This window comes from Parasteatoda tepidariorum, chromosome 5 (genome assembly GCF_982258835.1).
Source record: "Parasteatoda tepidariorum strain Cologne lab strain chromosome 5, Ptep-v5.0, whole genome shotgun sequence".
NCBI lineage: Eukaryota > Metazoa > Arthropoda > Arachnida > Araneae > Theridiidae > Parasteatoda > Parasteatoda tepidariorum.
Window position 1 is genome coordinate 60,776,563 of NC_141759.1, and position 18,621 is coordinate 60,795,183.

At 33.4% G+C, this 18,621-nt stretch overlaps 1 protein-coding gene across 1 annotated transcript in view; it reads right to left on the reverse strand.

Annotated features, from left to right (window-relative positions):
• The window catches only part of LOC107455511 (fatty-acid amide hydrolase 2), a 68,546-nt gene that overhangs the window by 35,609 nt on the left and 14,316 nt on the right, over positions 1-18,621 (reverse strand). The window contains exons 2-4 of the mRNA XM_087164046.1: positions 17,413-17,599; positions 15,634-15,853; positions 10,758-10,970 (exon numbers count right to left, since the gene is read on the reverse strand). Of these exons, the coding sequence (XP_087020172.1) occupies positions 10,758-10,970; positions 15,634-15,853; positions 17,413-17,599 (620 nt within the window). The remainder of the gene's footprint in view (positions 1-10,757; positions 10,971-15,633; positions 15,854-17,412; positions 17,600-18,621) is intronic.

An 18,621-nucleotide genomic window follows, 5' to 3' on the forward strand; every position in this document is an offset into this window, starting at 1 on the left:
TATGAAGTTCTATTTTCTCCCTCTTGTAAAAATGAAAATATTCTGGTTACATCGTCAAACAGAATGCAATAGGGAACTCCTAAATTCTTTTCATTTAGAAACAATGTACATTGTAATATTCCAAACTTTTTTAATTCTCTAAGCTTTCTAAATTACTTTATGATTGTTAAAAGAGGCAAATTTTGCAAAAGAATTTTTTCTCCGTCACTCATTTCTCCTGAAAGTGCCTTAAAAAGAACTATATTTTGAAACAAAAATTATTGTTTCTTTTATTATTCATTACATTTGATTACACTAACGAAAAATTTTTTTAAGTGTTTTCAACCATTTTGAACTACCTGATCTCCTAAAGCATAATCACAAACAGAAAAAGATATATATACATCAAAAAAGACGAAATATAATTTTTTCACCGAGCCTAAACAATAGAGAATAAAAGAGAAATTAATATGTAACTGCTTTCTTTTTGTTTAAAAAATAACAAGAAAAAAACTTCGCGACATTTTCTTACTTTTAGGGAAAAAAAAATACTTTTCCTAACAACTTTGTCAAATTAATAGAAAAATATGTATCTGCTACAAAAATACTTGCCATTCTAAACTATCTTTCAAATATAAAAAAGTTTAAATATTTTTCCTTAAACCAGTTATTTTGGAACAGATATTATTTTGTATCGTAACAGCTGCAACCTGCTATTTGAAAATACCTGTTATTGCTTATACTTACTTTACTTTATTTATAAAAAATTGGGCACCTGGGCCGCGCAGCGGCCCCTATCCCATACATCTGGAAATTTACATAAGTTTAAAGTAATAACATTTTGAATTTAGCAGTCGATGTGGTAGCTAATACAAAATTACAAGCACTTTGCTTGAGTAAATAAACATTTGAATATCGAAACTAAATTTACACATATAAATAAAAACATAATTTGAAATATATATACATAGGCTGACATAGATAAATATAGTAGATATAACATTTGAATATCAAATCTAAATTGACACATATGAATATAAACATAATTTGAAAGGAACATATTTACATTGTGGTAGTCATAAAAAAATAAAGCAGTTTGCTTGTGAAATAATAAAACAATGAAATTTTCAATATGACAAATTGGCGTTTTTACATAACATTCGAAATGTTGATTCTAGACTTAAATTAAAAATAAAGATAAAACATGATTTGATATGTACAATAATTGATTTTTGAAAAATGAAAGACATAATTGATGAATATAGACAAATCATACCTTGATACATGATAAAATAACATATTTGGAGAAAATGCAGTAAATATATCGTATCAGAGAAATATTGCTCATTAAATGCAATAATAGAATTCGCAAAGAATTTAACGTGCATAAGTTGATAAATATATATGCAAAAATTGGCTATATTACCAGAAAATAAATTTTAATGTAATTTAATTTAACTTAACTAAAAGTCTGCTGTGAGAAGTTCAGTGAATTTAACTTGAGAGTCTTAAAAATAAAAATAGAACTCACTGGGATTGAGAAGTTTCCCCGATGATTCCCCGCAGAAGGCGGAGCACTTCTTCATTTTTGAGCAATTCTTGTAATTCGTTGATTAATGACACCAATCGATGAGCAGGTTTAAGCTTCAAATTTGATGTTGCTCGAGGGCTCCTTCTGCTGGGTCGGGTCTCGCACCCAGTAAAGTTGGCTGTGTGGTTTTTGTAACAATTACAGCATTTTGGAGTAGTTGTTCTGTCTTTGTTGCATTCATGAGACCTGTGGTTTTCAGCGCATTTTACACACCTTGCAGGTGCATTGCAGTGGCTTTGCGTATGTCCATAATTTTGGCAGTTGTAACATTGTATTGGTCCTCGACCTCCTCGAAATCGCTCGATTTTTATCGGGATCTGCTGTATGTTGTTGACTTCGAAAACTCTATGGTGATTCGCCGTTGATGTTAGGATTATGAGAAAAAGCGGGAAGAGTCGATAGGCCTCTCCCATTCTCTTCTTAAACTGCACTATTTTAAAGGTTTCAATATGGTTTTTCTGTAATTCTGTATTAATGGCATCTGTATCAAAGTCCACAGGCAGGCCCCGGACCAAAACCTTAATAAATCTGGCTTGCGGTGTTATTTCAGGTTTGCTGGGTGGATCCCGTACTTTATCGATATCCTCTTCAGGTTTTGTTGTCCGCAAGATAGTGGCGTCATCTATTGAGTTATGTTGGCTAGAAGAAGGACAGCTGTTTGTAGACATGAGTGTAGAAATATCTTCAATTGTTTTGACTGCATTTTGCTTTTTCTTCTTCTTTTTTCTTTTCTTTGGAGGTGGTTCTGTATTATTGTTAATATTGACGTCCGTGTCAGCTCCTGTATTCGGTGTTGTAATCAAGTTTTCATCTTTATTTTCCATTGTTATGTCATCAGTGCTTGGATTAGTTTCAATCAATATTGATTCGACTTGAATGGATTTCTTATTCATATCCTTGTTTTCTTCTGCTTGAAAGTTTTTCCTCTTCCATCTGACGTGATAAGCTGCATTTGTCAGTTTTAGGAAGTATGAGTATTCATAGTCTCCAGGGTAACTTGATCTTATTTGAATGAGCAGTTTGCTTAGTAATTTGTCTAAACGAATCAGCTCCTCTGTATCAAACTGAGTGTAAAACTCTACAAGATCGTCAATATGTCTATGTTCAACTGATGGAAAATATCTTTTTGAGATCCCGCAGGTAGCAATGATTTCTTCTAATGACGTGGATTCTTTGCAATGCGACGGTGAATTACGACCAGAAAGTGAAATCTTTCCACCACGAGCTGTTTTATGATACGGCATGACTTGAAAAAACAAAATGGTGGGCTCAAAATCCAGACAATCAAAATGGCCAGTTGTCAGTATTGTCTCTCCCGACTCAGGAACCTGACGAGATTAAAATCAGTATCACTCACCTTGTAACGTTCAGGATAATCAGCATGACCGGCATCGCAAGGGAGAAGAGGACATCAGTAGAGCATGAACAGCATCAGTTGGCAGCATCATTCACAGATGGCTTACGACATCGAAATCCCCGGCCCCTAATTCAATATCTACTTTGACTCGGAGGATCTGTTATTGCTTATCACAAAATGGCGTTGCGTATGAATTTTTAAATCATTTAAGTATAGTGGTAAGGAATACATTAAAACATAAACTTAGATACCACTAGAATAAATTTTTTAAAACAACGTAGAAAGATGGCAGCCCGGCAAATATCTTATGGTGACATTTTTTAAAGATTATGTGTAATCATCCTTATTCTATAGCTTTTACTGTTAAATTCGCTACCAATTTATTTAATTTTACAACCATCGCTGAACAGTCGACCCATTTTTTTGGGTGTATGACTACTAATGTTCAGCTCCGTAGCCTTGCAATTTTTTACCCAATCCAGGAGACAAGGGAACTCCTGGATTAATTACTGGGAGAAATTAGCCTTTGCGGAAGACTTTTTGATGGAACTAACCCGCACTTACGTTACATCCAGAAGAAAATCGCGATAACCTTCCACAGTTAGCCTGACGGTAAGGGGACTCTAATCCATTATCCGTCTACCACTGGGGATATTTTACATCACTGTTGTGGTCGGTGCAAGCGGAATGCAGATTTCGCATCGACCAGCCATAGCTGGTATTCAAACCTCGTTCCCGTTATAGTTGTGACCAAAGCAATCGCGGCTCGATAACAATTTATTAAAATTTTTGCAGAAAGCGGAGCAGTCGGCATATCCCTGATTTTATTACCGACTTAACACATCAATTATCAATAAAGCGCAAGCAGCCTGTCACAAATTACAAATTCCTCTCTAAAACTCTAAAATTAATCTCAGACTTAAAAGCTTACTCTACATCTTAATGATCCCTCGATAAGTCTACAAATATTAAAAAAGTATCTGGCTAACAAAAGCATGAATAAAAGAAACAAAACATGTAACGAGATAAATTAAAAATAAAAGCACGAGATTTTTATGGAACATCAGAGCAGGGGCGTATGCAAGGGGGGCGAAAGCAAGGGGAAACTTGTTCACTTTTTAAACAGTCTGCGCGGACTACTTATAAAAGACCGTGTGAAGGCTTCTTGATGTAGGAGGTGAGGTCTTTACGCGATGACAAACTTGCTCCGGACAGCAAATATATATTTTAAAGTGGTAGATTATCAATTCTGATTCTTGGTTTAATAAATTCGAATTAGTAGATTTTTATCCACCACTATTTCTAAACAATTTGTAGGCTTATATAATTCACCACTTTATAGTACTTATATTGTGCTATGCCTTTTAAAAAGCAAGAGAAAAGAATCAAATATTTGCAAAATTTCTTTGTAGTTAGTCACCGTTTTTTTTTATTATTTTGGCGTGTCCGGAGCAGTTGGCATCTCTGCGATGATTCTGGAATCCTAGACGTTCTGTCGTCTTAGAATCAATTCGAGAAGTTTGGAGATGCGGTGAAAAATTATATAAAAGGGGGAACGGAGTACAAAGGAGTTAGTTAGTTAGACTAAGAAGTATCTCTGTCTGTAGAAAAATTGCGCTTATTTTCCCTAATCGACACCCGAAGCATAGTTAGTGTGTTTATTCCATTTATAGAAAATTTTATAACACAATTAGGCATAGGATTTGTATAGCATCGTGACATTTTGAAAGGATTTCAGTTCCTTCTTCCTGTCGATTCTTTCATTTGCAACCTTCAAATATAAAGGCTTTTGCAGCACTAGTGGAATTTTACGCTCAAGATTTGGATACCTGTAAAGAAAGCCATAAGTCTGAACTAAAACTATGGTAAACATGCTTACTAAATCAAGGTAAACATGCATACGAATTCATTCAAATAGTAAATCACAGGAAAATCCATTCAAATTCCATCATAAGCCAATGTATAACTAATCCTTGAACCCACGGAACGCATCAATCTAGATTTCATAAAACCGCTCTTTGCAAATTCTGTAAATCCCAAGAAGATCTCAGCCACATCCTAATGATATGCCCAAATTTTAATGCAATCCATAAACCATACTTCCCACCAAACATAACGTTTCAAGCTATCCAAAAACTTTGGACTCTGTGAAAATCAATAAAGGAACTATAATTATACTAAAACAACACTTTGAAAACTATCTTCTAGAATCTATCGAATCATAAACTGTTCTTCTGTTTTGGAGGTATTTTTGGGCTAATGAACTTTACGATCCTTTTATGGTATACTCATCTTTACATCTGTAATTATTCACTTCACTGTTTTCAATTTTCACCTCTTCTTTGCTAGATTTTTGTAATGTTTCTTTTTTTGTTTTAAAAAAGTTAAGATCTTTCGGTTTGGGGACGGGAGATATGGATGGTGGTTTCCGAGTTGCGCGACGGCACCAGGACTGGTACCAAAGTAAAGTAACTCGTCACCAATAAGTTACATACATATATATTCATAAGCGATTAATATTTTAACGAGCTTCCGTGCATTCCATCCGCATGGGCTGGACCCGGCCAAATCACGGGCCAATGCCCGTCGACCGATTGTGCTGCTTAAAATCGCTTCCAAGTCACTACAAAAAGGTCCCATCTCTCTGCTGGGTAGTCACGTATGCGCATTTCGAGTCACTAGTATTCCCTGGAAGCCCACTGGTGGGGGCGGGACAGTTAATCTTACAAGTATCGCAGGAGGTGCTCGAAACCGCGTCCATCGGCTTGGATGCACGCACGCCACCTACTCGCCATGGATTGGCGAATATTTTCTAAGACACCTTGCGTTTCATTAACCCCTTGGGGACGGGTGATTCAGAAAAGCATTCGTACAAAATCAGAATCAAGTTGCAATTAAATAAAAAACGGTAACTTAAATGTAGTCGTTACTAATTTGACAGACTTACTTTGCTTTTATTTTAATTATTGTTAGTTTAATCATATATATAATCAATGTTAATTCAAAGTATAACTAAATAGTTTTATTTTGAACAAAGTAATGGTGAATTAAATAAATCAAAAAATTATAACTCCGCCTACAAATAAACTGCTAAAGAAATACTTTGATTACCAGTTTTATCTTCTTACCCTGATTGATACGGTTTTTTGCTGTCACGTATTTGTGACAGTCGGCGCGAAAGGGTTAATCGTAGCAGCAGTGAAAATTTTTCGAGATGCAATGAAAGAAAATAAATTATTGCCTCAAAAGAGTACTGAAATGATTACAAAAGGAGAAAAAAGAAAAACATTAACAGGAAAAACATACTAAATATCACCTACCACTACATGATAAGCCGAAAAGTTTGTAACAGGAAATAACTTCCTAAAATCTCAAAAAGGAAAAACATTAAAAAGAAATTAAAGTGGATGCACTGATATTGATAGATTATTCAGTAACGAGACAAGTAATGCTTAGCTTTAGCATTGTTTGATCAAAACACTGAAGATACAGTTGGATCACCTTGAAGCATAATCGGGTGCCTGTCTGTATTTCCAATCAATTTACTAAGTTCAATTTTTATAGAGTCTATTTTTGAAGTTTAATGCTTAAAGAGTTCTTTTTTATTTTTTAATTACTTTTCATTATTTTTTCTCATTTATATTTTTTTAAAAATTCTTTATTTATAGTTTAGCCCTTGATCCGCATGCTAATTTGTTACTCGATCCTTCAACTTACTAAATTTATCCGAAAGATTCTATTTCCCATCTGGTAATTTATGCACTTCTACTTCGATATTCAAGATTACAGTATACAGTCTTCATTTAACCAACTCTTTAATTTAGCGGTAATTTACCGCCAACCGCAGAAACTGCTCCCGCCAGTAACTGTATGGAAATGCCCCCCCCCCCCATCAACGAAGCTGCCATGAATGTCAGTGCTTCCACTTGAATTTCTTTTTAGGTTTTTTCCTTTTTGATTCTTAAGGCTACGTTATTCCCTGTTCAAAACTATTCGGCTTATTCAGCAGTGGTAATATTTAGTATGTTTTTCCTGATAATAATTTACGGTTTTCTTCTGTTGTGGTAATTATTTCAAACCTCCCATAAGGTAATAAATTATTTTCTTTTATTTCATCCTAAGAAAATTTCCTTACTTATTCTTCCAGTTGTGACATTAGCAGCTTGCCAACCAGGTGGCCGAGTGGTTAGCGTGCCTAACTGCGGAGCCGATGGTTGTGGGTTCGAATACCGCTCAAGGCATGTACGTTTCTTTCTCTCTTTTCCTGTGTTCTATGTCCTTTCTTCTGTGTGATTGTGTGAATGTAACCCGCCCTATAAAAGGGTTTGTGGTTGTCTGACGTGGGCGACGCTACTCCACCGCCGTGGCTTAACCATAGGATAAGAGAAGAGAAGAGAGTAGCAATAAAGATAAGAGAGTAATAATTTTGGCATTTCTGAGGCCAATGGGAAATAGACCCAAGTGCCCGCCATTAACTAAAAAAAATACATTAGCAGCTTGGTGCTGTCGCAACTTGGAATTACGTATTTTATACTTTTTCTCTTTGATTTTCACTATTACCGCGTTTGTATCTTAAATTTTATATATATATATATATATATATATATATATATATATATATATATATATATATATATATATATATATATATATATATATATATATATATATATATATATATATATATTATATATATATACAGGGTGTCCCAAAAGGTCGTTTACAAACTTAACATGCTGGTCTGTCACATCGTGATGAACAAGATTTACATAGGAACTTGTGTCCGAAAATTAGAACTGAGACCGCCAGAGGGCGATAAGTGCAGGTTTGGATGAGGAGAAAAAAATGATATCGATAGCGGTGTTAATATGATTTTTATTATAAAACATCATTACATCACAGCAAATGCTCAAAATTCCTTCCATTCGCCACAATGCACGTTTCACAGCGTCATGGTGGAACGAGCTACACCCAAGACACGTTCGCCTTCTCGGAGACTTCTTTGCGGGTTGATGGCATACTCCTGTAGCACGGTTTCCTCTAAGACAGGTGTGCGTGTAGCACGTTCTCGACCGATGTGGCTACGAGTACGAAAGCACCTGATTCACATAATCTGCTGTGCAATCGTCCAAGCAAAACATGACTTGGCTGACGTCTGTTTGGGAAGCGCTCAAGGTACGTCCGTGCCGCGGCTCGTCCATTTCCATCAGCGGCGCCGTATACGTAATGCATGTCGGCCATTTCTGCGTTACTAAACTCATTCATCCTTCTCCTTCAACGTCCACGCCTGAAATGATTGTTTTTCCTCTCTCCGTTTTCGTGTAATTATCGCCCTCTAGCGGTCGCAGTTTTAATTTTCGGACACAAGTTCCTATGTAAATCTTGTTCATCATGATATGACAGACCAGCATGTTAAGTTTGTAAACGACCTTTTGGGACACCCTGTATATATGTAATACAAAAAGTAAATACTTTTGTATTAATAAAAGAATTAAATCTCTTTCGTTTTCCTAAAATGTCTTTGTTAAAGAATAAACGTCGAGAGATTCTATTTTGGGAATTCAAGGCTGGAAACAAACCATTGAAATATAAATAGATTTATATTTCAAGGGAAGAGTTATTTTTAGAATCGTTCCCTTTTTCAATTCCATATAAGGAAGCAGAAATGATTTTCCTTAATGCGTAAGGTTACAAGGAATGTACGAATGTGCCTTTTTACTTCAAATCTATGTTGGTATAAAACGTAAGAACGCATAGTTATTAGAGATGAGTAGTAATCTAAATATTTATTTTGAATAATGGAATAGTATATTATTAATGATTAGATTGCATTTCTAGTGTTTATATTGTTGTTTTTTTTAAATTATGATATAGTACTGTATTTATCGTGCATTTTGAAATGTTTTTGAAGAAAAAAAAACTATAAATGTGATTCAAACGTCAATTAAATTAGTGACGGCAAACTAAATTAAGTTTTTAAACTTTTGTTTCCTAATGATTTTTCTAGATCTAACCACATAAAAAATTAAATTGATCAAAACTTTCTTTTGAACCAAACAATGAAGAGTTTTCAAATAAACTTAAAGAAATTTGAAATTCTTTTACTTTTTCGGACTTGGTCAAAACTAAATATTCCTATTTTAAAAAATGTGAAACCCAAACAAACGGACAGCTAACACTTAACAAAATTTGTGAGACTCCCTTATTACGATAGGCTAAATTTTTAAATCAGCTAAGTTTTTATATTTGATACTGATTTACCATATGCTTTAGTAGGGTTGTAGACTTGCAGGGATTTTTGTTTGTTTATTGATTGTGTCGGGCCAGTTGTTACTATATTTGGTAAGAGACTGATCATCTCTGCTAATTCTAAAAGTGACAACTTATCTTTACACATTAAACAGCAGAATTCTCAAAATGTTACGGTTAAAAATGGTGAAGAAGATGTTTCAAAAAAAGTAAACTTCGAAAAAAGAAAAGAATGATGTTTCAAAAAAGTAAGCATCGAAAAAATGAATGTTAAGGATGTTTCAATAAAAGTAAACATCAAAAAATAGAAAGAAAGAATGTCCAAAAAGTTCAAATGATTCGAAGATAGATCTAGGTAATGGATGCGTTCATTATCAGGTTAATATCGACGAAAAAATATGTAAAGGGTAACAAAAACAAAAAATAAAAGGAAAAATAGGAAAAAGAAAGAATGACCAAGAAACTGATTACAAAAACAAAATAACTAAAAAGAAATTTAAGTAAACAAAATTTTGAAAAAGTACATGTATCAAAGCATAGGAAATATCAAAAACCACAAATGTTGAAATTAAATTCTGATTCAATGACACTTGTTGTCTAGTTCGTTTTGCATAAAAATTTTGTATGTTTTTGTGAGAAAAAATTTTTTTGAAAATTTTAGTAGATTAGTTTTATAAATGTTTCATTTCTTTTTTCTGTTTAGTTGTCTGAACAGATAATTTGCATAATCATGTTTTTCATATTTTTGTCATTGTAAAAAATTGTTTTTTTCTTCTTCTCATAATTGAAAAAATGTTGTTTGTAGTAAGGAAAAAGGCCAACCTAAAATATTTAAAGTATTCTAAATCTTTTTATTTTGGCTCACCAAAATTTTTTTTTTTGGGGGGGGGGGATGTAATACAAAAAGTAAATACTTTTGTATTAATAAAAGAATTAAATCTCTTTCGTTTTCCTAAAATGTCTTTGTTAAAGAATAAACGTCGAGAGATTCTATTTTGGGAATTCAAGGCTGAAAACATACCATTGAAATATAAATAGATTTATATTTCAAGGGAAGAGTTATTTTTAGAATCGTTCCCTTTTTCAATTCCATATAAGGAAGCAGAAATGATTTTCCTTAATGCGTAAGGTTACAAGGAATGTACGAATGTGCCTTTTTACTTCAAATCTATGTTGGTATAAAACGTAAGAACGCATAGTTTTGCGTGTCCTTTTCATAATGATGTGATCCAAATAAGCTGTGCCGGAATTCTCCGGAGTTTGTCCATTCCCCTCCCGTAGGGAGCGTGGACGTCAACTGTTAGCAATATCAGCCTACATGTAATAAACCTGTTTAGAACGTCAGATGGCTTAAGACTGCAATTATTTCAAGATAAATACAACACTGATAACAGGGTTGGAACCCTGTTATTACATATATATATATATATATATATATATATATATATATATATATATATATATATATATATATATATATATATATATATATATATATATATATATATATATATATATATATATATATATATATATATATATATATATATATATATATATGTAGTTAAAATAAACTTTTACCTGAGCTTCCTCCCGCTGTTCTATTTGTATCATATGGGTTGCATGTTTTCCCGTACAACAGATTTATTGTATCGAAGCCGAAACCTAGTTCTGGTGAATTGCTAGTGGCTAAAACAATTGCTCCGGCAAATTTCATTAGAGCTACTGTTGGAGCATCTGTAGTAGCTGAAGGTGAATCTTTATACATTAAAGAGCCGCCAGTATTGGGAAGTCCTGAAATGAGAAGAATGCTTAAAGATCGTCATAATCTCAAACACAATTGGATACTTGCAAGTAAGATCATTGCAGATGAATCGTGGCATTTGTTGATTCAAAAGTCAATCAGGTTTGACATATACGTTTGACGTCACTAACAGGGTATCAAATTAAATCTGATTGAAATCACATGGTTGAGCATAATCACACACTTCTCCAGTTTCAAGCACCCAATTATTAGAAATTGAATGTCAGTGAAAATTTCTAGATTTCTCATTTTTATAACCACATTAAACATTTTATTTCAACAAAGAGATTTTACATAACATTGCGTTTACTGTTACGCCAACCTAATTTTATACCCTTTAGCGACATAGCAATTTACAGGTAAATATATATGCGCATACGTTATTAATCACAATCAGCGTTCATATTTGAGTTGGTGGGTAACGTATCACTTCGCAAAATCCCTCTGTTGTAAAGTAATCTCAATACTTGTATTTTAATATTTAATTACAGACCAACAGGATAACCACGTTAGTGGGGTTAATGTACTAGCATTTTTTTGTTCAGTACATTAACCTACCAAACCCTAACCTTGCAGATTTGAACTCAATCCAGAATAAACGAGACTCTCTGCGTTAACAGGGAGGTCACCATTTGTAAATATTTAAAAAGTGGGTACAAGTGTTTCATGTGGCTTTTGAATGAAAGATCTAAATTGTATTTAATTTTAGCAATCGTAAATAACTTTCCTTAAAAAAGCATTTTATTTAATAACGCATTTGCAGCATGACAATGTACGCAGAGTCTGGTTAAGTCAGGGGCATACGGGTAGTTGTCCCGGGTCCCCACATGAGGGGGGGGGGATCAAACAAAAAGTTTATTTTACGTTTCCTCCTTTAATGAACTTTTTTTAAGCAAAATATTAGTATAGTGTGAAGTCCGTCAGTTTTATGTTAGCTTCTTCATTGCAACTTCATTCAATCCATCGTATGAACAAAATCTATATTTCGTAAATCCATAGCTTTTTAGGGCGGAATACAGCTAAATTTTTGCAATTACGATGGACAAATTTGGCCAATCTAAAGCCTGTATGTTTACATATCGCAAAATGCGGTAGGTTTTCAAAAATACGGGCTCAATTGAGACATAATAATTGTGAAAATTTAGCTGAATGCCGTCCTAATGTCAGCAAGGTTATGAATTTTTGGCAGCTAGATGGCAAAATTAACAATCAGAAAACTGCGCTCGCCATGGTGGACATAGAATTGTCAGAAAATCAATAAAATGGACAGGACGATATTTCTTCTGACCATTGGAGGTGGGGAGAGCTTATAGCTATTTTAGGTTCTAGTCAATTTTCTTGCTATCAATAATGAGGTGAAAATTTAAATACCTTCAGAATTATTGGTTCTTCATTATTGAAGCAGAGGAGGCGCCCAAGGAAGTTCTTGCTCCCTTGTCCCAATTAGGCTAAGTCGGGCCCAGAATGTATGCCAAGACCACTCAGGAAATTGAACTCAAATAGCCAGTAAAAGATCAAGGAAGATGCCTCATTTCCTTGTTTTTGTTCGCGGTCTTACTACTACTTTTGTATTTATTTTATTCAGTTTCATATACTTCACCCTGCATAAAAAGCAAGTAACGCAATAAATATAATAAAAATTTTACTACCACTATTTATTTAATTTAAAAATTTTAACTCATTAATTTCATTCTAATCTTAGAATGATCACGATTACCAAACGATGCTTCCGTGCAATAATTTGTCTTTTTTGTTGCTGTCATTATTTCTAATATCACTTGCCACACGGGAAAGCCTGCTAGGTGAAACCAAGCAAATTGAAGGCAGAGTGTGCGTTTCTTGTTTCTAAGTGACGCCATCTATGGCCAAGAATTCGACTTCTGCCACACCATACGTCGTCCCCGTTTATAGGGAGGACCCATTCATTCATTCATCCACAGATCGTAATTTTGACCAGAATCAGAGAACGGTCGATCGCCAATCCAGTACCCCCAGAGGTATTGATTTGTTATGGGAACATGGAGGACTTTTGCGACTCGACAGATTTAACGTGCATCAGTCACTTTACTACACGGGGAGTCTTAGGCCGGCGGGGTTCGAATCCACGAACTCTCGGACCTGGGCCCTTCCGACCTGGCTATCCCGGCCCATTTTTCTTTGCAAACCCCATAAGAGCCAATATATTATGTAATCTGGTTGCAGGTGATACTCACATACCTGCCAACTTTTAATCCCTTCCATTATCATTTTCCCCAGTGGTATTAAAATGGAATTAAAACTTCAATTTTAAGCAAACAAATACGTTGTATATGAGCAAACTTAAGTTGACAACCATGGTAGTAACGCATATTAATATATGTGCTTAATTTTTGTAAGATTAGTGGTGATCAAAATCATTTAAAAATTAAGTTTACAAAAGAAAAAATAGTATATATTTAATACCACTTTAAATATGAAAACAAAGTCATCCGAAAGAGTTGGCAGGTATTCTATTACTCATCAAAATTAGAATCCACTATTGTTACAATTGCAGGGGTACTAAAAGTGCAAAAGGTACTGAATAATAAAATTCAAACTTTTATTAAAAGAAACTGAATTATCAATTCTATAGAACATATATTTTAACTTTACTATTGAATGAATATCATTATTTGAAATGTTATAGTGGTAGTTAGATTTTAATAACTAAAGAAGTTATAAATAAATGAAAGGGAAATTAGTTTCTACCACTTTTTCCCCTGTGGCATCCCTGTTAACTGTTATACATATTTTAAAAGTTTTTTTTATTTTTGATACACTGCCGAAACTTTTTACAGAATGAAAATACGGCCAACGGTTCACAATTCGCAACGGAGATCCATCATTTTTTTTTCCGACTGTACCTGATTTAACTCGTACTAACCATTGCGGGCAATGTTTCGAGCGACATAAGAATCACTTAAGCAATGAGGTGTTGTCATGGGCGTCGTTGGCGAGGGGAGGGGGGAAGTGGATATTTAGTCCCTATTTTCAGACCCCCTCAATATTTCAGACAAAAGAAAAAAAATTCATGAATTATCGTCGATTTTAGCTCGTGAGAGGCAAAATCAAAAAGGAGATAAATCGTTTAGCAGATGATTAGCAAATTTAAGAATAATTTTGCTTAATTTATGAATTTTTGAGACAATGTGACTATATTTTAATTTAGCCCCTCTCAAAAATTGGAGGTCAACGACGCTCATCATTGCTTATGTGCTAAGAACTGAATTTTGAATTTTCAATATTATTCAGCTATCTAATACTATGGTTCTCAATTGTACTACTTCTGGCTTTACTACTAGTTTTTTTTTCTTTTTAAAGATAACACTTTAATGATTATACTTAATGATAACAATTTAATGATTAGATTATGATTTCAAAGCCATCTTCAGGGTTGCCAACTTCCTAAGCAATCGGGCAACATTTCTTCTAGTGAAAGCTAAGTTTATATTTCAATGCAATTCTTAGTTTTCATTATTTGATTTAAAGTTATTTTCCTCAACCAGAGCCAGAGTGAGGCTGGAACATGCGGAGCAGTTGCCGCGGGCCCCCTCATGATGAAAGGGGCCCCAAATAAAATAAAAAGTTTATATAACGTTTTCTTATTTAATGAACTTTTTTTAAACAAAATATCAGTACAGTGTAAAATCCGCCTGTTTTATGTTAGCTTCTTATCATTTATCTGTCGTATGAACACAATCTACATTTCGTAAATCCATGGCTTTCTAAGTATGGAATTCAACTAAATTTTCGCAATTACGATGGACAAATTTGGCCAATCTAAAGCCAGTATTTTTACATATCGCAAAATGCTATATGTTTACAAAAATACAGGCTCCTGATTGGCTTAATTGAGCCATCGTATTTGCGAAAATTTTGCTGAATTCCGCCCTAATGTCAGCAAGGATATGAATTTTTCGCAGCTAGATGACAAAGTCTGCACAGTGATATAAAAGTTCATTATATCGAATCAACTTAGACACTGTAACGATAACATTATTCTTTAAATCTTCACCTTTTTTAATTAATCGAGTTTTTAAGAAACACATTGTTTTTCTTTTGTTTTTTTAAACCATTAATTGCATCTATTATACAAATTAGATGCACTCACCTTTATGAAATTAGCAGTGGCAGATCAATGTGAAATTCGAAAATTTCGGGTCTATCCTTATTTGTGAATCCGTATTCATATTAATCCGTTTAAGTAAGTTGCATAATTCTTTATAAAATGCCTTTGAACAGATAAATATATTTAATAAACAATTGAAGACTGATCTTATCATTACAGTGTCTTTGTTGATTCTGAATAACAATTAACTTTTACGTCGCTGTTCAGAGCGCCATCTGTGAGAATGAGAAATATCATTAACTGGGATTTAAAATGTTTAAAAAAAATCACTACATTTGTAACATAGATATCTTCTGACTTTAATATGCTGTAAGAACCATGGAATCTTTGAATATTAACAGCCGTAAAAAAGATGAATATTAGCTATGTTTAAACCTAACGTAATATTTAATTTTCCGAATTAATTTCATATTACAAATGAACTATTGTGCCATATTTTCAATATGTTTATGTTACTAAATTAAGAGCTGGTAAAATAGCTAGATAGAAATACATTTACACTATACCTTTGACATTAAGAAGGACTTTCACTGTAAATGGAACCCCGAGTAACGGCTTTTCCTCTTTCAACTGTTCCCTTGTATACTTTCCAGATTTTATAAGAGCGTCGATTTCTTTCGCCTCTTTTATAGCTTCTTGAAAACGGTACTCTGCCACTGCATTGATGTCAGTTTCCACTTCAATTATTCGTTCGATGTAAGCTAGCACAACATCCTCACTTTTCAACTGATAAAAAAAACAATCAGTGCGATGAAATGTATGTTGTGATAGTATTATAAGTAAAAGCATGTTTGTGAGAAATAAATAGTTCTTCATTTTTTGTTAAGTGAGTTGGTAAAAAAATTTGCCATTTCTTTTTCATTTTTATGTTGTAACCGGTGTTGAGAAGCAGACCTATTTCGGGGGAAACGACTATCAATGTTCAACTCCTTAGCTATGTAATTTTTCATCCAACCCAGAAGACAAGAGAGAGACTCTTTGATGAAAGTAACAATCTGATGGCGACTCCATGATAGCAAGGACTGCTTTTTCATAGCATGGACTATGTCCTATTTTCCAATAGCACCGATCATATTTACCGATGTTCTAGATTGTTTTGCTAAGTTCTTCAACTTTTTTCATGGGAAATTTTGTTTCCTATTCGCTACTAGAAAAAAACATGTTCTACCAATGCAGTTATTCTGGTGGAACTGAATGAAAACTTTACAAATAGTAGCCTGACATTTTCCGCCCCGCTAGAGGTCGTATTCACGTGTCACGAATGAGGAAGCCTTTCATTCTGGTCCACATGTTGTGCCAGCCATAAACAAATGGTTAAAGGAGGAATTGCGGTAATCCGTTTAGAAGAAACATAAAAAATCGTTATACTAATATTAATGATAACGATGCTTGGTTAATTTCAGAAATCGATTTTTAAAAAAATCAGTCACGCACTAAAAAGCAAAACTAACGAAGAAATAAATTAGTTATTCAGGAGAAGCATAAAAAAGTTATGATACAAATATTGAAGCCAATGCTTAATTAATTTCAGTAATAGCTACTAATTTGTTTTATAACCGTCATTTAACAGTTAACCCGAATTTGGGTTTACAACAACAAGACGAACAAGGAAAACATTATCGGTTATAATAAAGTCAAAGAAGAGTTAAAGTTAAGAGGAGTCAAAATGACATTCTGCTTGCAAATAGGACCCTGGTTGAAACTCTAAGTACAGTTAAAGTGAAATTTAAAAAAAAAATATTAATTTCATTATAATTACTATCAGCTACGATTATGGAAAGGATTTCTTTATTATTTTCAATTGAAAGTTGTTTTTTGTTTGTTTCTATTGCCACTTGCCAATACCAGCAAGCCTGCTTGGTAAACCAAGCGATTTTAAGGCAGAGGGTGCGGTTCTTGTTTTTCAGTGGCGCCATATTTAGCCAAAAATACGATTTCAACCTTACACGAACGTCACAGCCCGTTTTACGGGGAGGACCCATTTATTCATCCACAGATCATAATTTTGACAAGAGAACGATCAATCTCCAACTCAGTACCCCCAGAGGAATTGACTTTGTTGCAGGAACTTGGAGGACTTTATGACCCCGAAATATTTAACATGTACCAACCACCATTTGATACACGGGGTTTCTCAGGTCAAAGGGATTCAAACTCCGAATACGAGTCCAACGTCCTACTAACCTCAACTGCCTGTGAAGCAACACATTGTCATTCGATTTTTATAATAAATTTATGAGTTTTTTTTTAATTGCTTTTCAAATATGTGTTGTGCTTCTACTTACTTGCCCATTTCTAATCTTTTCAGCAACTCTTGTCGCTGACATCAACAGTAAATCATTCGTGACTGGTAGAACTGTTTTACCTTTACCCCAGTAAATAAACATTAGCATAATGTGACTCAGAGCACTCAACAGACTGAAGACCAATTTTTTAGCCCAGAATCGAATAGATTTGAATATTTTGTCGAACCTGGAAAAGAAAGTTATTCAGATGATATTAGGTATAAATATTTGACAATTTGTACGGTCGTTGACAAAATATTTTTTGCAAAGCTAGCCACACTCATGCCTAAAAAAATTTTAGTTTTTAAAGCTGTCAACCTTGAAAAATCAAATATATCTATTATGTATATAAACTGTATATATTATAATATTATGTATATATTTAGTCAGCAAAAATGGCCAGTTACCGCTGGAGTATCTCAAGAAGAGTAAAGGGGGAGGGGGGCTCTCTCCTGAGATGACAGAGCCTTATATGACAGGATATATGATAATATATATATATATATATATATATATATATATATATATATATATATATATATATATATATATATATATATATATATATATATATATATATATATATATATATATATATATATATATATATATATATATATATATATTGTCTTTTTCATGCGTCATACGCTATCTTCAGAAATCTTCAATTTTCGTGATATTTCGCGAATTGAAAATATGTTAGCATTCACGAGAGCCTTTGCTTCAGCTTTTTGCTATGGTGAAAGATCGCATTTTTAGAAATGATAAAATTGTTCCAATTGATTATTTCTTCTCAGTGAAAATAAACAAATGACTGCGTAGTAAAAAACTGTAAGTCACAGAAACGCGTCCGCAACTAACGCACGCGACAATGTGATTGAAACCGGTTTGCACTTGTTTACGTTCGTGTATCAATTGATTAACATTGTAATGCAATACATTAAAAATAAATATAAGTAGGAAGAGGATATAAATAAAACTTAAAGGGTATAAAAAAGACAAAATGAAAACCCATTACATGAATGTTTATATATAAAAGTATTGCATGTAAAAACTCGTGCAATTACGATTATGCACGTAATTATTAAAAAACTTCAGCGGGTCTAATAATTTAGCCAGGGGCTGCAAATACATATATATATATATATATATATATATATATATATATATATATAACATAGAATTTCTCATACGAGTCATTCTATATTA